The sequence below is a fragment of the Betta splendens genome, chromosome 10 (assembly GCF_900634795.4).
Source record: "Betta splendens chromosome 10, fBetSpl5.4, whole genome shotgun sequence".
In the NCBI taxonomy this organism is placed as follows: Eukaryota; Metazoa; Chordata; class Actinopteri; order Anabantiformes; family Osphronemidae; genus Betta; species Betta splendens.
In genome coordinates, this window is record NC_040890.2 from 7,299,265 (window position 1) to 7,323,017 (window position 23,753).

The window sequence follows — 23,753 nt, forward strand, 5'->3', positions numbered from 1 at the left end:
AGAAACTTGACTCCAGCTCAGGTGACTGAAGGCATGATATAATTACAGCCGATACGAAGAAGAATGGGTAACTGATACTCACACAGACGAACCAGTCTGGCTCTAACGAAGTGAGGAGAAGCACTAAGGATGAACTTTCATTTCTGTTTGAAGCCAGAACTGGGTCATTTTAATAATGAGGATGCCAAAAGCCACTTTTGATGCTAGCAAGTCCAAAATAAACCTTGTAAACGCTACAGTGTCGAGTGACAAATTGTTGAAAAATGAGGGATGAAGAGTTTAAAGATGGGTGCTCCTCTCCTCCCCACAGGCCTTACACCTGAGTCACGTCTGACGCACGTTATTAGCAGTCACACTCCACTGGCCGTATCGTCTATTGGATGCATGTTTAGCCACAGCTAAAGGTCAGTCAACAAACCACCGGGGCTCCTTCTGCTCCTCCTCAGATGACTCTGCTGCTGTTTTGTTGGTAGACTGACAGATTCTACTTGTCTTCATGTATTAAACAAATGGATTTAAGTCAATGCAACACATTCGTCTGCATTAGTCTCAGCAGAGTGGTATTTTAGATCTTTCCTTATTCCTGATAATCTTCTGGGAATGTTGCACTTAATGCATAACTACACAGTTTAGTGACAATTACTGGGGTGAGGGGAATTTCCCCGGGAAGTAGAGCAGCGCCTTTTAGGAAGCGTCCAAGAAATTATAATAAATTGTTCCCTAATTACACCTATAACGTGAAAAATTACCCAGCATTATGTTACATAATTGCATTATTATAACGACTGGTGCATTACCACGTAAGCAGTGTTTAAATCTAGCTTGAGGTTCGACTATTCACCACTTTACGGTTGCTGTAAGACCCGTGCTTCTGTTTGGGCCGAACAGCAGCCAAGAATCTAAAGTACCAGACAGAAACCATTGAGTATTCAGTCAAAGTTGCCAGTTTGAGCCCACTTTGAATATTTCATGCCGCCGCGCCATAAATGAGGCATGTCGCCTCCACCTGTTGCCAAGGTTGCGAAGGACCAATAAAGAATCAATAAATTATGTGTTACAGGGAACTTACAGGTGATGTAGTAATTGACGTTCCTCTTGAACTCCAGGCCCATGTAGTTCGGACTGAACTCCTGGAACTTGATGGTGAACTTGATGTCCTTCTGCGGCTTGTTGCAGTTGACCAGGACGTTGGGATCGAGGACCGTGCTGCAGCTCTCCGCCTGCTCCCTCTTCACCAGGTACAGCTTGTAGTACTCGTACTCTCTGCCCTGGTCCGCTTTGGGGCAGATGATGTCCAGCTTGTCCCCGATGTCCGGGTAGATCACGAGGCCCTTTCCCGGCAGGAACCTGGCAGACGAGACGAAGAGGAAGCGTTAACAGCGCGTCGTAAAGACCGTCTGGAGAAGTAGCTCCGCGACACAATAATAGTTTATACAGCCGTAATACCTTGAGCTACGGGGGTTATGGGTTTAGATGTGTCTGGCGTGAGCTTTCAGGTAGAGCACAGTTAATTTGGCCCCGCAAGAAGAAAAAAACTTCTACATGCAGCAGCTTGACATTGTTCAGCGTCAGTCGACAGAGCGTTCCACACAAATCCTCGGCAGTTCCTTCTCGCACTTGGAGCCGAATCAAAGCATACCAAGCGAGCGCGACTAGGGAAACAAGATGGCCAAACACAAAATGGCCGCCGCAGAAATTGCACAGAGATAGAATTACGCCTCGACAACACCACCTATTCTGCTTTTGTATTCTTGAAATTCCGTATTCGACCGGCGCTTCGGCTTAATATCCGCAATGTGCTGCTCAGACGTCAGCGGCGCATGTCTGGGGAGAGAAACCGTGAGCCGGGGTCAGCTGTGGGGGTTAAAGCCTCGCAGTTCATCTTCCCTCTGCCGTGATCATCTAGCGCAGGATTTAGATAATCCATCTGGCCTTATTGTACTTCTGCACCTTCCTGTCTGCTGCCAGCGCTGTCGGATCAGCCCGTGTTTTCTTTTTCGCACCAAAGGTGGGCAACGGGAGGAAGCCCAGTGTGTGTGTGTGTACTAGTCAGTCAGCAAAGTGGGCTGAGTTTGTGGACTGTGCAGGGGGGAGACGGGGGGGTCAGACGGCCTGAATCATTGTTCTGGACTTGTTGGAGGCTTAAAATGTCAACATGGTTCAGCTCTGCTGTCCCAGTTAGCCAAGCATTAACCCAGACAGCCGGACTGACCACGGGTGTGTTTGTGTACGTAGCAGTGTGTGTGTGCGTGTGTGTGTGCGTGCACGCAGCGGTCGCAGACAGCGAGCACAGCAGCGGGGCTATCTGCTAGATCTGCCCATGCCAGCGGATTTAAGCAGGATTTAGCGGCGCGCAATGCATTCGTTGTTCTTTCTGATCCCTCACATTTTAACAAGATATCACGAGCCGGGCCCCGCTCTGTCTCTGCCTCTGCCTCTCTTTCCTCCCCGGCTCCTATCTCACCTTATCTACGACCCCTCATTTCATCATCACACACATCATTTCCCCACTAAATTACGGACTCTTCAGACGGGCCCGGGGAGGGGAGGACTGCGAAGCCTCCTGGAGGAGACTGATAGAGGAGTGTTTAAGTGTAGGAGTAGGGGGGAGCTTATGATCATCATCCCTCCTCCTCTGATGTCAAACACTGGCAAGTGTCCAGGCTTTGTGAGAAACAACCGTCTTAAAAGTCCCATTTAACGTGGAAATCCCCCCCGTAAAAATGAGCATGATTGGATTAAGGCTTTTGCCGCGTTCATGGACATTCTTCATAAACAGACGCATCAGCGAGTTAAAAGATTTAACCCACAAAAGAGAGAAATGCACAGTGAATGTTTTAACGCGGTCAAAGCCGGCAGTCGTCACCCCCCCTCCTCCTCCTCCTCCCCCTTCGCGCCTGAATCCAATGTCATGAAAGCATGCGCGGATTTGAACTCTCATGCACAGTTTGGAAGCGGGTGAGACACTATTTCCCCGCTATTGTCTGATACGGGCGGAGGGTGAGGCGGAGGGCGACGGGCGAGAGGAGGGGGCCGCGCTAATTCAAGGGCCGGTGAGAGAGAGGGAATGTGGGCTACCCTTTGTCCAGCCGCTCTCCATAATTTGCTGGATTTCATCAGCAACGCGCCATATGTGTTGTTATCCTTGTGTGAAATGCGTGTGAGTATATGAGTATATGCTCTTATGATTGTGTATGTGTGTGTGTATGTGTATGTGTGTGTGTGTGTGGGAATCATGCCAGGGTGCACGTGCATGTGTCTATGAAGACATCGACACAATCAGCCACTAATTGGATCTACGAGATGCATCAGTGAGGCATAAACAGGTTACCATGGCAACGTTAGGCTTTGTTGCTGACCACCCCCCCCCTTCAACTTCTCTATTCCTCCCTCTATCCCCTCAATCTCAGCCCCCTCTATTTCAGCTCCCCAATCTCATTCCTTGTCGCTTTATCCTTGCCTCTCATTCACCTCCTCATTTCCCCTGATTCTACACCCCCCCCCCACCACCACCACCACCACCACCACCATCCGACAAACACACCACCACCGCACACACAAAAAACACCTACAGAAAAACAAGCTTGAAACCAGAGAAAAAGACCAGACAAACATCACAATCAGACCTTGATTTGTTGCACTCAACAAGTAGGTGTTTTCTATTTTGGGGTTTCTTTGCTGGGAAATTGCTTTGCAACTTTTTTTTTTTTTTTAATATTCTGTTTATTCTGTAAAAGTCTGTAAAAAAACAAACAAACCCCAATTGCACGTTTTACAAATCATTAATGCCAATATCAAAGCAAGCAGCAACAATTCAGATGAATAATTAAGATTTTGCTAAATCTTAATATCTTAATATCCCTGAAGGATTTAATCACAAGCCGGCCTCTGTCATTGACTCAATTTTCCGAGCAGGCCTCCTAGTTGGCGGTTAGATAGCTATCCTAAGTGAATTCTCCGCTTCTGTTTCCCAGCCTTTGTTAACTGTCTGCTGTAATGAGGCTCTGGCTGCTGTGTAGGTCTGGAAGCGCCATCGCAGATGGGAAAGAAGCAACATAAAAGAAATAGGGCAGCAATTAGTGTTTAGCCCAGTTTAAAAGCTCTCCACTTGGCAAGCTGTGGCCCAGCTCCAGTCCAGGATGTGAAACTAAACTGGTGGGCCGGGACTTTGTCTCCCGTTTGTCTCTCTGTTGGCTTAATCAGCACCACTCCGGTGCTACACACAGCCACGCCATGGAGAGGAGGGGACGAGTGACTGAGGATTATTGTACTTTTGAGGAGGTCGAAAGGGGAGAAAAAATGGGAAAAGAGAGGTTGAATTGCATCGTTCATTCATGTTGTCTGGAGACTTTATGGGACCTGTTGATGAAAGAGGAGCACAGAGGAAGAGCTGTGCGGATACAAACGATGTTTCTGGGAAATGACCCCGAACGCGAGGGAGCCTTTATTCCCCCTCCTGTCAAAGCGAGTGGATCTGCCTGAACCAAACAAAATAAAAAGAATCATTTTCAAAACACCCAAATGAGGTTGGTTTTGTTTCATCTGGATGGCTCCGTGGCACGCTCAACCCAGTAAAGAGCTTATACAAACAGACCTACGCTGCAGCTCAGCGGAGAGGGAACAGAAAACAACCAAGCGGAGGAGAGGAGGGGAGCGAGGAGAACCCCCCTCCCCTTTCTTTTTACATTCCACTGGTGAATATGAGCACATGATTTCACATATGCTTCACTCCCCCCGCGTCCACACACACACACACACACACACGCACGGATGTGGGCGCACACAAAAGCACCGCGGGGTGCATCCTGGACCTTCCCAGCCCAACTTCCCAGCCGCCCCTATTCAAGCACCCTGCCCTCACCGACTTTCATATAAAACATCGCCTACACTAGATCCCACTCAAAGCCCCACACAGAGCCTGAAAACAGACCCCCGGCCCCTCCCCTCCGCGCTCTCCGCCCCCGTCCAGTCAGCTCAGGCCTCTGCCCCGAGCGCCGCACTGGCAGGCAGCCTCGGCCGCTCGATGAATGGGGCCGGACTCGCAGGGACTGTGGGAGAAAGGAGGCAGAGACGGCTCATATCAACAGAATGGTGTCAAATTGATTTGTTCCTCCTGAGCGGCGGCGTGAACGCGCGCATACATATCAATTAAATTCAATTATCCTCCGCCGCGTCCGCACCGGGGGCCCGCGCGTCGGCGCGGACGCAGGTACCGAGGCCGGCGCCGCCTCCGTTCCGGGTTCCGATCGCCAACCACAGCAGGCACTTTATTCCCCTCGCCATCAGCGCGGTAATTATCACGCCAGGAGAAAGTGTTCCCTCACCAATTATCGTTTCTCTCCCGCTCTATCTACAAAATCAGCTACAGATAACGCTGTTATTTACAGCTGTTCCAATCAATACTCCATATGCTTACAGTGGGGCCCTGCTTCACGGCTCCTCGTGAACCATCGCTATAATTCACCCACATGACAGGGTCACACTTAAGTCTGGAGAGAACACAAAGCTCTATTATGCAACGGCTATTGTAGCTGAGCTCTCGTGGGTTGTGTAATATACACAGCAGCGGGACTTTTAGGCTTCTCCTGCCTGAGGCGATCTGTGTTGTCTTTAATCACGGGCTGCAAAAACATCCTGTTTTCATTCAAGTCAATCAATATCGGATAATTGTCGTCTGTTAGCGGGGACACTTCCAGGCCCGAAGCTCGGCTCCGCAGCGGAAACGTGTGTAATGGCCGCCGCGCTGATGTGCGGCTGCAACGCGACACTGAGCGATCATCTTCAACGCGTATCATCATGACGTCAGCATGTTCGTACGGAAAATCGGCCACGCGCGTAAAACTGAGCCTCCACTACGACCGGTGGGACCCGGGACCGGTCTGAGGCGGTCGCGCCCTTGGACCGGCGAGGGGTTCAACCCGGATGCTTGTGTACAGACGTCGCTGGCTTCTGTCAGGCAGTCGCAGGGGCAGATGTTCTTAGGGAGGTCCCACTATAAACACACACACGTAAACACACGCCCCGCAGTGTACACACACCGATTTCCTCACATGTCAAACATGGTAAACAAGTCGCCCCGGCCACACACACACACACACACACACACACACACACACACACACACACACACACACACACACACACACACACACACACACACACACACACACACACACACACACACACACGAGATGCACCAACAAACACAAGGATCTTGAAAATTAAGCAAAACAAGGTCCATCTGGCTCCAGAATTGTTTAGCAAAGCAGGAAGGATTTAACCCTTATTATAGAGAAACTCGCCAACGGGTAGTTGCATTGGATAAACTATAAACTGAATCCAAGTTTCATTTAAACTGCACTAGGCCAGACTTGGCAGCCGAGACTTGCTGAAAAGCAGAAAGCTCTATATTTTCCCTCCGGGCTGTCCCCATTAGAGGGACATAAATGAAGATGTCAGAGGCAAAACAGACAGACAGAATATCCTGAATTCCTCCCTGCAGAGAACTGCTTTTGTACGTGTGAACACAGACACCCTCTCTCTCTCTCTCTCGCTCGCTCGCAGACACAGGCAAACACACACCAGCTACAGTTAGCTCAGTCAACAGGCTGGCATGCGGAGCAAATCACATTCAGCGTGACTCATAACAGTTGAACAGGCGAGTTATCAAACACACACACACACACACACTAGTGCGACTGACACACACCTCTCATGTTCACCAAACAACTCAGTATGCTCGCTCTCCATCACTGTCACATGAGGGGCGAGCGACACGCCATCGGCGGCCGTAATGAGATAACGAGATGACGCCCAGATGGCCCCGCGACAAGGAGCACAGAAGTGGAGGCCGCCGGTGGAGGAGGCGGCTGAAGAGGCCCATTGAGCAAGGGGAAGTGTCAGGAGTCATTAGGGAGGAGAAAGAGCATAATCTGTTTCTTCTTATGGCCTCTGTGGTTTCCGTCAGCGCGGAGCCCATCCCTCTCTAAGAGCAGGGGAGTTAAGAGAGCCTGGGTGTATGCGGTCGTGATTGAACGTCATCCACGGTATCGCTGACAGCGAGAGAAGGCCCAGACTGCTTTTCTCTCTGCGTCTCCACTTATTCATCTCGGAGCCCAGGGACTGAGCTCTTCCAGCTGGAGGGCTGCGAGGCTGAGAGCAAGGGAGCCTGGCCTCATGTTAGCTATATGAGAAAGCCTGGTTCAGCTAGGCAGAGTTTAGCCCACATTCTGACCCAAACACACAGAAGCCTCTTTCCTCCTTCCCCGGTTCCTTCTCTGGCCACAGCACAACCACACACACACACACACACACACACACACACACACACACACACACACACACACACACACACACACACACACACACACACACACACACACACACACACACACACACAGCCAGCTGCCTCCCATCACTGAGGAGCAGCCACAGATGGGCCCTGCATGCTCCGTAAAGATCTCTCCGCAGGCCCCGTCTACAGTCGCTGCCAAACCCGCCTGGCCCGAACCCGCCGTATGTGCCGGCGCGTCCGTGCCGACCCGTGTGCGTGCGGATATACGCACGTGTGGCCATGCACGCCTGAGTGGGTGAGAGCGTGTGCGTGCGTCTGCGTGCCAGACGCCCCCGGAGTCGGGGGTGGAGGGTGCTTGGACGGTCGCAGACAGGGAGAATCGCCCGGGACCGAGCGAGTCAAGAGCTGGAGCGGGATGCAAGGTTCTAATCAGTGCGGAGCAGAGCGGAAGGGGAGCGAGCGGGACCACCTCCCAGACGCACAATAGCATCTCTCACACTCACCCGCTTGTGCTTCACTCCCACTTGGGGAGGAGAAGGAGAAACTAGATGGGGGGGGGGGGGGGGGGGGTGGGGGGGGTCTAACCATTATCAAACCTACACAGCTTGTCCAGATTGTTAACCAACGGCCATTTTCTACTCTGTATCTTAAACCTCATCGACAAAAGAAAAGCCATCCTTTAACACTAGAACTACTAAGGGACGTACACCTTTACATATACCCCTAACTACTGCTGGGTGATCACTTGTCCGCCACGCTCCAGCTGGCACCCTGCCAAGAGCCGCTTTTGTTACGTAAAGAGGGCCATCACCGACGCACTCTGTGGGGTGGGATGCATGGGTTTGCTGACCCTGCTGCTGCCTGCAAGGCAGAGCAGGGTTCCTACTCAGGTTCCTATGAGTCTATGAGTGACATCCACTGTTACAATGTTCCACCGCTATGTGCTTGGATTTACAACGTGAAAGGACGAGTGTCATTGTTGCGGTCTCACCGAAGGAAGCAATAAAAACATTAACAAGACAATAAAATAGTTTTGCTGCTTTGCTTATTTACAAAAAAACTAAATAAAGTTCACACATTATTTCACTGTAACGTTACTAAAAATTGCAGAAAAGACGACAGTACACCGCTCACCCATCTAGTTTTAACAAATGTGCAATTAAAAATATATTATAAACCAAAAAAACGCTTGAAAGCGTTTCGGTTTTATATTCCATTTATTTCGTTATTTCCCCTTTCACCTGTACCACATAATAAGTCATTGCAGAGCTACAGCCATGTTTCACCAGCCGCTTTGGGCAGTGAGTAATAGACGGGCGTTGTTCTGCCCGCTTTCATGTAGACACGGAACTCTTCCCAGTTTTGTCAAACGTAATTTCGTTATTCATATACAACAACATGCAAATGCTAAAAATTACTGAAAAGATGACAGTACACCCATCTAGTTTGGGTGAACAGAAAACGCTTGAAAGCGTTTCCGTTTTATATTCCGTTTATTTCGTTATTACTCCTTTCACCTGTACCACATAAAGTCATTGCAGAGCTACAGCCATGTTCCTACAAAGTTAACCAGCTGTTTATTTCGTTATTTCCTCTTTCATGTCCGTCTGTTGAATGAAAGTGGGCGTGGCCATCCACGTAACAGAGCGGTGACACTGGGGGAAGGGGAAAACGCGCATCAACACGCAGGACAAAGATCTGCGTTTCTTCTGCTGCTACAGCCTCGCTGCGTTGGGTTGTTAGTGTCCCTTTCACCTCTACCACATGAAATGTGTTCCTACGAAGTTGATCAGCTGCTTTCAGAATCAGAATCGTTTTTATTCACCGGGTTTATTTTTATTTACAAAATATAAACAGAAAACGCTTGAAACGTTTCCGTTTTATATTCCATTTATTTAATTATTTTTATTTACAAAAAAATCCCATACGCTTTGCACTGTAACGTCACTAAGAATTAGGAAAAAAGACAGTACACCCATCTAGTTTTAACAAATGTGCAATAAAAAATTTAAACAGAAAACGCTTGAAAGCGTTTCTGTTTTATATTTCCGTTTATTTCGTTATTTTCCCTTTCACCTGTACCACATAAAGTCATTGCAGAGCTACAGCCATGTTCCCAAGAGGTTCACCAGCCACACGCATGGACGTTGTTCTGCCCGCTTTCATGTAGACACAAAACTCATCAAAGTAAAAGAGCTCAGAGCAGCATTTGCAATTACATGTATATTAATAACGAAATAAACGGAATGTAAAGTAAAATGCTTTATAGAGTTTGGTGTCTACATGAAACCGGCTGGTCAACTTTGTCAACATGTGGCTCCAGTAAGTGGGGGAATAACGGCCCAAAGCAACAGGCTGAAAGAGGAGGCTGTGGCAGAGGAACACAGGTCTTTGTCCTGTATGTTGATGCGCCCAGCCCCCACAGTCAGCGCTTACCTTTGCTACGGGACTGATAGCCCCGCCCACTTTTATTTATCAGACAGATATGAAAGTGGGGATAACGAAATAAACGGGATGTAATGTAAAACGCTTTCAAGAATTTTGTCTACATCAAAGCGGGCAAATCACATGTGAACGTTTTAATTTTTTTGTAAATAAATAATGTTTGCCCAGTTCAAACCTGGCGAATAAAAACGATTCTGATAGCAGCTCAAGATCAACTTAGCAAGAACACATTTCATGTGGTAGAGGTGAAAGGGACACTAACAACCCAACGCAGCCGAGGCTGCAGCAGCAGAGAAACGCAGATCTTTGTGCTGCGTGTTGATGAGCGTTTCCCATCCCCCAGTGTCACCGCTCTGTTACGTGGATGGCCACGCCCACTTTCATTCAACAGACGGACATGAAAGAGGGAATAACGAAATAAACATCTGGTTAACTTTGTAGGAACATGGTTGTAGCTCTGCAATGACTTTATGTGTTACAGGTGAAAGGAGTAATAACGAAATAAATGGAATATAAAAAACGCTTTCAAGCGTTTTGTGTTTATATTTTTTATTGCACATTTGTTAAAACTTGATGGGTGTACTGTCATCTTTTCTGTAATTTTTGATGACGTTACAGTGCAAACAATATTTGAACTAGTTTTTTTTGTAAATAAACAAAGCTTCGCCACATTTGAGAAGGATCTAAAACTGTCTTATTGTATTATTGATGATGATATCTTATTGCTTCCTTCGGTGAGACCGCAACAATGACACTCGTCCTTTCACGTTGTAAATCCAAACACATAGCGGTTGAACATTGTAACAGTGGATGTCACTCTTAGACTCATAGGAACTGTGCAGCCTTGCAGACAGGAGCAGGGTCAGCGAGCCCACGCAACCCACCACCTAGAGTGCGTCAGTGATGGCCCTCTTTACCTAACAAAGGCAGCTGTTCACAGATGATTCAGGGTCTCAGCTAGCCGAGCAGATCATTTGACCACCTTCTAGTAGGAATGGGTATATTTAGAAAACCCAGTAGTTCTAGTGTTTAATGCTGCAACTCCATCCGCAAATCAATAAGCGCACACGCAGAGCCATAAGGAAGTTATTTAAATTCTGTGTGGCTCAGATAGACACAGTCATGGTTAAATTCAATTTTTAACAATTGCCCTCCTATCTCCGCGTGGTCGGAAATGACTCGAGGGATCACAGCTTCAGACTCAATAATAGGGCGACGTGAGAGACGCGCTGAGGATGCGAGCTGGCCCCGGTTTGTAGCTACATTTGTTTTCTTGTTTTAAAGCCGCGCTCGGAATGAGTCCGCGCTCGCACGCGCACAGGGTGGAAACGAGGGCGGGAGGAGGTTGAGTTGCCCAGCTCAGCAGTATTTTGGCACCATCACATCTGGTAATCAAATCAGTGACTGATCAGCCACGAGACGTCTCCCAAACAAACCCGACACCCATCACTAATGAGGTTTCTCTTATGGGGGAACGGTCTGACGTGGTGGTAAATATGTTTATTTGCCGTCTTCCCCGAGATTTGGGTGGGAAAATCGATATTCGGGTCGGCCCGAACCGGCAGCTGGCGTTGGATCCGCGCGGACTCGGCTGCCGAGCGCCACCCGCGGCTCGCTTTCACACTCAGGGTTTTTGTACAGATTATACAAATGAGAGATAACGCGTCAATTAGCGAGATTTAGAGGCGCTGTCAGGCTGGATTGTGTCACTCGCGAACAAGATAGCTGATACCCGCCGCTAGCTCCGCTAGCTCGGCACGGCCCACCAGCCCCGGGCCTGCCCAGCCTTTAATCCCACTTCTGCCAACAAAAGTGAACGATTATTTTAATTGTAACGCGATAAGATCACTCTCAGCCGCCGCCCTTTCGCCGCGGACCAGGTGTCGCAACCGGCGCGGAACCGCTTCCAGTTCGACTTTTACAGCAGCGCCGCGCGATCAAAGGGGGGGAGCTGGATCCATATTTTATGACTCTCTGCGTGGCTAACAGGTGTTAATACGACACAGCTCGAGAAAGTCTGGGAGCGCTGGAGAGAAACCAAAGCCTTCCTGCAAGAACAAAGGGAAGACATGGGCGCACGGAGAGGGAATCAATCAATCTGCGCCAGAACATGTCTGGCTCTGACAGCGCGGTTCTGAACCCAGAAGTAAAAGATAGCGCGCAGCAAAGTTCAAAATGCTCTCATTGTTTATCTGTCAGCGTGAAAGACAATTGCACGGAAAAGGGAGGGAAAATACAAACAGCATTTATCTCGCACCCCCTTCTCTCCTGACTCTCTTTTTTTTCGTAATGTATTCCTGCTATTGTGAGGAGCGCTGGGAGATGGATGGGCAGAGGAGTCCGGTAGGTGATATGTGTCTGCTACGAGCACAGCGCAGTCACTCACACGTTTCCCACCGACTGCAATCTCGGGCGACGGCAATAATTCAGTCACCATCAACCAAGAAACAGCTCGAGTGTTTTTTTGTTGTTTTTTTTCCCCCCTGTGGTCGGTGGTTTTTCTTCTGCATTGTTCTTGAATCTGCTTCCCTGGGAAACTGAGAAAATCAAACAGCTGACGAGATGTCACCTCGTGAACCCGCTCCTCCATTTCACACACTCGCAAATAGCCACGTCGGCGATCTGTTCACACACTCTCCTTCTCAGCCATTCTCTTTCATTTCCCCCTCCTCTCTCACACACACACACACACACACACGCACGCACACACACGCACGCACACACAGTCTAAGATCATCAACCGCTTGTCAAGCTCGACGACACACAGGGCTGTCTAAACACGTCGCAAGCTGCAGCTTCTCACACACACACACACACACACACACACACACACACACACACACACACACACACACACACACACACACACACACACACCGACTGTTGCCTTTCAGGCCCGGTGACTCTTGATCATATCGAGCCACATACGTGAACCTTCTGAGCGCTGTCGGCCTTCCCGTCGTCCACAAGCCGCAGTAAAAAGCCGGCTGTAAATCTGAAGGATTTCCGAGCGCATTCCTCTTCGGTTAGCTTTTCGTTTAGCCTACAGCGGCGAGAACTTAAGAGAAGGCGTGTGGTGCAATAAAACACGAGTCTAACAGTAATTTCCCCGTAGCGATACCTGTTGGCTGTGCGTGCCCATACCTGGGCCCCACGCGTGCCTGTTGCGACTGGTCATGCGGCGCTATATGGGGAGCACGGGTGACCTTGCGAGCTACCCTGCACTGGAACAGGAGACCCATGCGTGAACACACACACAGACGCAGGCATTCTTGAGCGTGCGCGCGACTACGCGGCCATTCTTCAAAAGTCGGGCAGCGGCGGAGGCCTCTCGCTGGACACTGGAGGACGGCTTTCAGACGGATCTCGGTGACTCCTGCGCAAACAGCGAGTCGATACGGGGGGTAATGGCCAGTCGTTCGGGAGGAACAATTCACAAGTGATTTGCGGGGGAAATGTGTGTTTGGGGCCACTTTGCGCCACACTCTCCGTCACTCAGTCATAACAAGGGCACGGCGCCAACAGGCTCCATTTGCAGCGTTTGACAAGGGAACGCATGATATTCCTGAGCCCGTGAGGTGTGCGGTGACCCGATATTCCTCATCCCCGACAGGCGTCAGAATGGAAAATATTGAAATTCCACCGATGAACTGCTGGCACGCGTGTGGCCAACGATCCAGGGAGCCGTGATATCAATGACGAATTTGTGTTCTGAGCAAACGTACAAGACTTTTTCAACCCTCTGATGCTTCGCCTCCGATATTTATGTCTGTCGCCGGCGCTTTTATTATCATAAAGCGTGTTTAATATTTCTCAGCTGCGAGAGAGGGCCGCCACACTACAGATGATTGAGTGCACTAGATTTGGAGGCTCTTTCTTTCTCCAGCTGTGTCCACGTACTCCAGGACCTACACACGACACACAGTCGACCGAGGGGGAAGCGAGAGAGAGACAGAGGGCAACAAGAGGGAAGGCGAAAGCGAGGGAGCCAAAGGGGGGAGTTGGGGGGAGGAAGCGGTGCCAACCAGAGAGGCCCACCGAGCCCCAGTCCCATCTCTCCAGCTGAGGGCTTTGATTCGCCTGATTGTCTCCAATATTGAGACACACAATAAACACAACACTTGGCGGCCATTTGCAATTCTAATCAGTCCCTCTCAACCGGCCTGGACAACCCAGCTACAGCCCTCTGGGATATCACTCATCTGACTGCGAAATAATGACACAATCATCGCCATGGCTACGCTTCTGCGCCGTCCCACGAGCACCAGCGCAGGGGAGGATATTAATACGCGGGAGTGCTCGGAGGACTAAATGAATTAGCAGGAGATTAGCTGGATGCCAGGTTAATGAAGGTGCCACGCAGGCAACACGTCTCGTCTAGCATTCGCGGAGCTGTCACCCCCCCCCGCTCCCACAGAGCAGTAACGTGGGGGAGGCGAGCCGGCGGGCCCGCACCTGCCTGCGCAGGGCGTGCCGCGACAGGATTCCAATAAACCATCTTCTTCAAACATGAAATCTGACTATGTAAACTTGGGTTGATCGCTTCCCGATAGCAGGAGTTGCAGACTTCAGCGCCATCTGATTCCGACGCGCAGCAATAAGGCAGCACGCGTGATCGCTATCCACCCAAAAAAAAAAAAAAAAAAAAGCCTGCGTTCATTCGAAAGTTAGCTTAAACAGTTTGTTTTCACAGCTCGCTGCGATTCGAGGAGTTGCGGAGAATCTATGAGATGAGAGAGGTTTTATCGTGAACTAACTGTCCTCAAATCATACATCTGCGAATTATAAAAGCCCATCTGTTGGCTTTTCCGGTGCTGTTTTCATTTACCTGAGCAACGTCGCGGATAAATGAAGGCAAAGTGACACGCAATCATCCAGCGTTTTAAGTAGCCTTGATGCATTTTTGCGTCGACAGTCACCCGGAAGACGAGGAACTCAAATATATTTCAGAAAATACCGGGCGCGCCCTGCGAGGCTGACTATTTGACTTGCAAATCCATCAGACGATTTCTAACGGCTACTGTGTGCGCGCTCGCTTGCCCCCATTGTTCTTGCCTGGGCACGGATGCACGTGCGCCGTTCCAAGTGTGCGCGTCGGCCCCTTTGTCGACGCTGGCGCAGGCATGTGAATGACAGCCTGTCAGCGGAGGAGATGTCATTATCTGGCTGATGGCTGCGGGAGCTGCAGCCGGGGGCAGGGTCGTGTCGCTAGTTGCGAGCCGACACTCCGCGGACAGGAAGCATTAGTTTCTAATTTCCCTCCAGAGGGGAAACGCTATTGTCGCGATGTCTAATGCCGCCGCTCAACCTCATTTAAAGGTTATTGCGATATGGGCAATGGAAAAGTGTGTGCGCTGCACACTCATGACAATAGCATGAGAGACCCTTATCTCTTTTTTTTTATTTTTACGGGAGCTATTTATTTAAAACATCATTGAGGGCTTTTTTTACTTTGTTCACTAAGCCTCGACGAGAGGAGTCCTGTTAAATCTCTCACCTCCCTGTCCTTAGCCTTTGACTTTTTCTGTGTTACAACAATACAGGGGTTTCAGTTCGGTGTCCTGCAGTCGATCTGTTAGGGAGCTGATAAGAGAAGCTGATGGATAGGTTTAATCAGCCAAGCCCAGGGATCAAGACCACAGAACAGATCAATCAAACGCTGTGTGGTTTATAAAAGAAACAGCTTTTATCAGTGTCACCGGGGTCTCCGCTTGCTTTTTTCGTGTACCGAGGGAATAAATCAACATTAGCACAATGAACTACATACAAAAATAGACAAAGCATCTTGGGCAACTGTGAAACCGGCACTAACTGCTGTGATTTAAAATAATAACCCACACACAGTTGAGGGAAAAGTCGAAATAAAAGTGGCCCATCTGTAATCATTATACTGAAACCTTATACTTCCATCCAACAAGGCATGAAGTTAAATGTCCCTTGTCTCCAACATACTAAACACCTCCTGACATGAACTCAAATAAAAGTCCCGCTAAAGCCCGTCTGAAACATAAACCTCTCGCTAGCATAAGATCTGCGCTGACATCCAAAAGTAACAGCGGAGGAACAAGAAAAGCGAACAATAGACCCGCGCGCATGAAAGCGCCGTTCTAACTGGGACAGCGGGCTTTTAATACACAGCTGCGTCGCAGTTTAAAAGCAGCTTCTTATCGGGGTTTTTGACTGACAAGTCTATTCTCTGCGCACAATCTGGGCTCATGATTGTTAAAGACAGCTACACATGTCCCGCCCAATCCAAGACAAATTAGTTGCTTTTTTCTCCCCTCCTCGGATGAGAGATCTTATCCAGGCAGACATGCTTAAGTTGTCAGTGGGTTTCTAAAACCCATATTGAACAGCATATTGACTGATGCAATCGCGGAGACACACATCATTAGGCTCATTAACAGCGGATGTAAGAAAAAGAAAGGGGGGGGGGGGCTGTAACTGGTGTAGCGGGAGGCTGCGTCTCCTTCGATAACACTCGCCTTTAACAAGCCGAGCGGCGGGCGAGACGCAGGCTGTCGGTATTAAAATGAAATGTGTGCGCGCGCTAATAAATAGCTTGTTTGACATGATGCTGTTCTCGTTCGCACAGTTTGCGCCGCGATAACCGGGCGGATTGTGGCCTCGTAAAAGATGTTCCATGTGTTGTTTTAGGAAGCCATTACAAACTGGGCCGTCTCCATTACAAGGGCTATCTGATCATTATTACCGCCATCTGTAACGCACACGCAAACCCTAATCTGCACAAGCCCGCCGCAGCTGACTCCTCCACGCACACACACACACGCACACACACACACACACACACACACACACACACACACACACACACACACACACACACACACACACACACACACACACACACACACACACACACACACACACACACACACACACACACTCTACCTTCCCCTGCCACATAATATGCGTGGATGTGTACATCCAAACGTGACACGGCAGCTGTTCCCTCGTCACATTGCGGCGTGCGGGTCAACACGTTTTCGGTCCAGCCTGCTCAGGCGACGCCGGCGAAGCACCCTTCAAAGGCTCATCACGGGGCACACGTCTAATGCGGAGAGAAGGCCGGTTAAAGCCTCCGTCAGGCGCGCTTGCTTTTTTCCGGCGAAAGGCAGCCGAGTCGTCCCTTCCCTCTGCCGCAGAGTTGTGGGAGTGGGGGAGGGGGGGGGGGGCGCTTTCAAGGATCACGCCTCTCCAGTCCAGACCAGGACCCCTACAGGAAATGAGACTCTCCAAGACTCACACGAGGCTCCTTAACGCTAAATATATTCATGTATTTTTCATGATCTATATAAGTAAGTCAGAAAATGCTGCAAACACTGCCCCTAAAAGCGGCGAGAGGCCTGGGACCAGTGCAGGAGGGACTCGGAAGGTTTGTCTGCAAGCAAAGGCTTTCATCATGGAGACAGGAGAGGAGAAGAGAGGAGTGATGTGGTGCAGGTTCTGCCTGTCATGTTTCACAGTGGGGGACTGGAGAGACAGATGATGAGAATAGCTAAAAGTAGTTGAAGTTTTCAGTGCAGTGGGGGGAGAAAAGGGAGGAAGATGAGACAGCAGAACGCGAAGCAGCACCGCATATTAAGATTAGCGACTTAAAAATCGCAGTGTGAAATATAATATTACAGGGCCCTAGGAGGAGAAACCGCCACGGCTGCTCATTAAATCGCATCGACGCGGCGCCCTGAGTCTTATTCCCGCCATAGTTCATAAAGCGAGTGGAGAGGTTTCAGATATTGTGTTTGCTTTAGCAGACCTTCGCTCCTACTTTCAATATCGCAGAGATGAGAGGCTTCCACGGCCGAGCACATCATGGGGGAGAATAAACACGCATCTAATGGGGAACATGTGTGTTGGAGATGAAACGGCATCGCCTCGCGTGAATAGGATGAAATATAGCGCCCGCGTCCTGCCGCGCTCCGATCGCGGCCGTAGGAACTCGGCGTGGAAGGGGAAACGGCAGACCCCCGACCGGCCCGCTCACTCGAAACACACAAGCTGCCAATATGGTCATTCTGGAGGGGATTCACTCGGAGGCCACCGCCTGACAGTGACATCTCCATTCACTCCGGAATTCTTTCTCTTCCCAATATGCACGGACACCGACACACACACACACACAGAGCCAGAGGCCATGGGAGGAGCAGAGCCGGGGCATAAAAAAGGCTTTCTTCCTGCCGTGGGTCTCTGTGGGGTTTAGCGTGGCATTATGGGAAGATTAGAGTTTGGAGTGCTGGACTATCTGATGTCATTGTTGGTTTTACGTTGTCTGAATGGCTCGCGGAGCTCGGACCCGATGGCAGGCACATTTCTCTCCAAAACAAAATGCTCAGGGTTGCAGTTGTGATTGATTGCAGGTTCCCCCATTGTGTCTGTCTGGTGCGGCTCTATTGGAAGAAGAATTAGTCGGACAAAAACGCATGGAAAACACGCCACATCTGACTCCATCAATCAAGCCAGCAATCAAAATAATTCAATTAAAAGACCTAAATCCCGCTAGCTTACGAGTTCCTGCCCCAATAGCCCAGAGACAAACTCAATTTACTGACAATCCATACATGATAGCATTAACTCCACTTTAAGGCTCAAATCTTTTTCCATTACTTACATTGTCTAAATATTGCAAAGGAAAGGAAATGCTAAGGAAATGGCAGCATTATACTGTTTACTCAGGGAAAGGAAAACAACAGTAACTTTAAATATATAATGAAATTGGAGAGTAGACAGACTGTCCAGACAACTAAACTAATTTGCAATTAGTTTAGGAGACTTAGTAGCAAAACACAAAAACTTGCTCTGGTAAATGGCTGCACATCAGAGTTGCAGGGCTGCGGCGAGGCCGAGAGAGGGAGGCTGCTGAATATGTGTGTAATTGTCTTTTTCCCCTCTGTTTCCGAGGTGTGAAAGGGAATGCAGGGTTGCACTGGGGCGTCCCAGGGAGAGGCGATTGAAGCGTCAGTCACAGCTGCCACACAGAGCCCGGCGAGCAGCAAATCCCAGGACCGGCCCTCGCAGGGTGCAGGAGCTGGGGCCGGGCCTGGGAGCAGCGGGAGTCCCACGGACCTTTTCTTCCAACTGCACCAGCACAGGAGGGGGGGGACTGAGATCACGCTGGGAGTTTGCTTAGAAAAGGCTGAGCCAAGAATTGGCAGAATGGGTTAACGGAGGCATGCATACACGCACACACGCACACACGCACACACGCACACACGCACACACGCACACACACACACACACACACACACACACACACACACACACACACACACACACACACACACACACACACGGTAGGGGAAAAAAGGATGATGTCGGGGGGTAAGGACAAATCAAACTTACAGGTAACGTGTGGAAAAACGGCAAACACACACACACCCCAATAGATTACAGGAGGAGTCAAGGAGTGGCAAAGTATGAGGATTGTATTCTGTGCACTCCATGGTCTCTCTAATAGTCTCCATGTCCTGCCTCTGTACCATGGATGGATTATGATGCTTTATAATTAACGTGGGGGAGGGGAGTCGCCACAGACCGCCCATCTGCCGCACTGACACACTTACAGGGGGGAATCCCTTGGGAAAAGGGAGATACTGCCACACTATTCTATTACTTTATCATTCTATCATTCTATTATACTACCACTCCATTCAATTACACCGTCACTCCATTAGTGTGCTCATAACAGTGAACAAAGAGCTCCGTGATGATCATTAATGGTATGTCCAGGCCTGGTTGGGTAAGGTCGTGCGTCATCCAGTCAGCCTGTGCTTGTAAAATATGGCAAAAGTAGAACTCACTTTGGTTCCACTGGAAGGTGCCACAGGTAAGTGCAAAAGTTTTATTCATATAATATAATATAATATAATATAATATAATATAATATAATATAATATAATATAATATAATATAATATAATATAATATAATATAATATAATATAATATAATATAATATAATAATTATATAGTCGAATGGTATTAAAATACTGAAAAGATTAAACACTGAAACAGAAAATAATATTTTATTGGTAATAAAAGTTATTATTCTTGTCTGAAGACCTACTACCTAGATTTTTATCTCAACTTTCACAATGTGTAATTTTCTTGGTAATGAGAATATGAGAATGTGCTTTAAAAGGGAAAAGTTACAGTAGCCAATGAAGTTGGAGCCTAAGTTGGACCACATAGACTTTTGTTTGTTTGTTTGTTTTCACCAGCTCCAGATAAAGTGACAGCGTCGCTAACATGTTGCGTTCACACTTGTTGTCTGGGTTTTAATTAACTAGACGTCGTTAAAAATCCACATAAATCTAAAAGCTAAAATTGCATGTGACGCTAGAGAGTTAATCTTATAGGATTTTTTTTTCCCCAGATCTGAAACGTTGCTCGTAAAAGAACAAATAAAATTAGAAAATGACACTTGAGGTTTGTTTATATTTGGTATTAGTCATTCAACAGATGTCTTTTTTTAGCCGCAGATACGAGTGGTACATAGTTCTTAGGTTTAGACTTTTGTCATTTATTTTTTTTGTAATTTATTGTGATGCATTTTAAAACACCACAAAAGTCTAGTAAAACACGAGCAAAGCTAATAAATGGTCTAAAGTTTTTGGTTCTTTTTTCCTTTTTCTAATATACTTTTTTGGAATTTTGTAAATGTAGCTTAAAAAGTTGCCTTAGTTTGTAAGAGCACATTGTTACTCAGTATAAACACACACACACACACACACACACACACACACACACACACACACACACACACACACACACACACACACACACACACACACACACACACACACACACACACACACTTTACATGCTACTGTAGACTTTTTCAGAATTTTGCAACAAAACCCCAAGTTTTTTTTCAGCCCTGGTTTTACGCCAGCAATTTTTCTCATTATTTGTTGGGATCCATCATCCCCCTTCCCCCGAGTTCTGGCACACTAAATTCAAACCTCCCCACAAAAGTCTTTGGAGTGCCACAAACCGGGGGGAAACAGATCCCTCGCTGCCTGTGCGCCGGTGACAACTCATGACGTCTTAAAGAACTTGCAGTGCAGCTGGCTATTAAGGTTGCCTGCCCGCTGTTTGAGGCTGGCGACGGACGGCGTCTGCCTCCGCGGCACAGAGGGGTTCTCTGAGAAAGAGTTAAGTCTATGAGGTCAGTCCGGAGGAGGAGGTTACGAGTTCCCGAGTCGGAGCCGCAGGGGTAATGGTTTTAGAGATGGCTGTCACACAGATCCGTTCCACTGTCCAACACCGCCGCTGATCTCCACCAATCCCAGTCCACTCGCCTTCCAATCGCTCAACTTCCCTCTCCCGTCCTCCTTTCTTCTTCGCTCCCTCTCCTTCCCCCTTCCACTGACACATGGAAGTAATCTGGGAGCTCAACACTGCACTGAAAGGATGTGCGGTTGAGCCCAGGGCTGCGTTTCAACGCTCTACATTAGCTTCCTTTCCTCTCCCATTTAATCCCCTTATTTTCAACTGCTCTTATGTAAAAGAACTGAGATGGCAAACAAAAGGCAGACTTTGCCCATTCAACTTTTTTTTTCTCCACTTCCTGTAACTCTGCGTCCCGACATTTTCTTTTGATTGGGCCGAGGCGGCGTGTAGAAATCTTTAGGGGACGCTTTCCAGCAGCCGAGCCTGTGCCTCTGCTTGGCAGCGCCGCGGCTGATGGGAACTTCCTGGTTGCTGCCAGCCGGGCCTCCGTCTAATGAAGCCGGGTCGCGAAGCGCCTGTAAGGCAGCCACTGTTCAGCCACTCCACACTCGCCCAGCGCTCGGCCCTCGGCACTTTCACAGGGGCACACTGGCACGCTCCTAACACTTCCTTAATGCTCCACTGTGGCCGGACAAAGAACAATAGCGCGCCGATGTGCACTCACAAACGCTCATTCACTTTCCATAAGCTTTTACTTGCGTTTTTCATGGCGCCTAGTAGCACAGAAACCGAGTCAGAGCAAACAAAACCCATATTGATTTGAAATGTATTTTACAAATTAAATGGACTTTAATGTACTGGACCAGATTATGATTACATTTCCAATCGTTTTTTTATGTGCTTTCATTACCAAAAGGATTTTCAAGTAGTTTCTCATAGTTTTCTGTGACTCACACAGGCAACAGTCTCGCCTACAGAATATGAAACGGTTCCAAAACGGTTCTCAAAGCGAAGATATGACATAAATCAGTTTCTAGGGCCTAAGTATTATTTTCATTATTGATTAAATTATAGATATAGATGAGGAGCAGGACCATCACGACTGAGTATTTCCAAGGGTCATAAACCATGAAATTGAAGAAACACAAAAAGCACCTAAGCTTTAAAAGCACCCGGAACAAAAAAGGTGACACATTCTCACGTTTAGAAAGCTGGAAACGACTACGTTACATCATCAGATGAGTGTAAGCAATGTGCAGATGCCAGCTGGCAGAAAGAACTCGATTTGTTCTACTTTATAAAAGTATGTGAACTTTGATATGCTTGGTTTTTATTCCTCTAGCTCTACAGTATGGTTGTATTATTGGAGCTGTCACATTTAGTATTGCCTGGGTTCAAATAGCAGCGTAATTACTTGAACACATTCAAGTTGTAGAACGCACTATGTCACAGTATTTATTGATTTAACGGTGATGAGACTTTGATGGAGTTTGTTTACTCGTTAAACCTGAAGGTTTATTGTTTGAACCTTTTTCAAAAACCCGGCTCAGCTGCGTGAGTCATTCGCGCTCGCCTGTCGTCCTAGTTGTGAATCGGTCCCTGTAATCCGCCTTGAATGAGAAACCAACTGTGAACCTGGGGTCATGAGGACCAGCGAGGGAGTCGTGCAGTTACCCCGTAAAACATGAAAGGAAGCGCTAATGGAAGAACTAATTGTGAATTGTACTCGTCCTGGCACGTAGCGGCGACGCGGCGACGCGGCGACGCGGCGGCGGCCGAACCCGAACCTCCGGCGGTTACCGCGGGTCCAGACAGCAGCGCTCCCCCTTCAAACAGCCCAAAGCGCTGCAGCGCCGTCCGCAGACCAGGTGCCTGGCGTAGATAACCAAAGGAGGAATCTGCCGTTACACACCGCTGAAATAACAGGCATGTCCACACAGAAGTGCACGCACTTAAAAGCGAAGGCAGCTGTCTGCAGCCAGACACAGGGTGCCTTCACAGCGCGGCCGGCCAGTTGCTCCCCACAAGTACGCCTCATTGCTCGGCCCGCTCTCTTTCTCTCTGAGTGGGGCTCAGGCTCTAAAGTCCTCTCTGTGTGTAATGAGATCTCTATCAGAGGGAAACGCGATCGGAGTCTGAAGGGGGAGAAGTGGGGGAGAAGTGGGGGATCCGCAGAGGCGAGGGGAGAGAAGGTGTGCACGGTGCGGGCTGAGGGGGGCAAAGCAGCGGGGAGGAGGCACCAACGGGCCCGTGACCCGCCCGCTCCGGGCCCGGTCCCCGTGGTTTCACCCCGGCCTCGCTCAACAGGTTGCGTCAGTTTCGGGTTTTGCTGTTGCCGTTTGTTGTTTTAGACTCCTACCGAAAAGCCTCGTTATTTTTTTAATGTCAGCGTGGCGGCGAGTCAAAGGTTCCTCGGTGTTCAACAACAAACCTCTCCAATGTTTGCTTTGATAACAGCGGCCTCCCGAAACAAAGACGTTTATTTTTTTGCCTAATTACTAACCTCTAAATTATCTCACCCATTATAAAAATGAGTCCTGAACTCTGGCTGGGCCTTCGCTGCCGCTTGTGTAGTAGCAACAAACAAAAAAACGGTTTTTGAAAAGCATTTAAAGACGCCACTTGTAAATTAAATGTTTCCTCAAACAACGTAAACAAAACTATGCCTAAAAATTGCAAAAAATACACTTCAGCCGCCGAATATCACAGTAGTAATAAAACTCCAGTGTAATCACCAAACCCACTGAACCTTCAAACCATGCAAGCAAAGTTATAAACCAAGTCAGTCAACTGTTAAACTGTGAGTCAGGCAGCTGAGGTCAA

General features: G+C 48.6%; 1 protein-coding gene across 1 annotated transcript in view; it reads right to left on the reverse strand.

The window, feature by feature from the left end:
- efnb1 (ephrin-B1) overlaps window positions 1-23,753 on the reverse strand; it is a 56,766-nt gene that overhangs the window by 29,004 nt on the left and 4,009 nt on the right. The window contains exon 2 of the mRNA XM_029164773.2: window positions 1,070-1,347. Coding sequence (XP_029020606.1) covers window positions 1,070-1,347 — 278 coding nt within the window. The remainder of the gene's footprint in view (window positions 1-1,069; window positions 1,348-23,753) is intronic.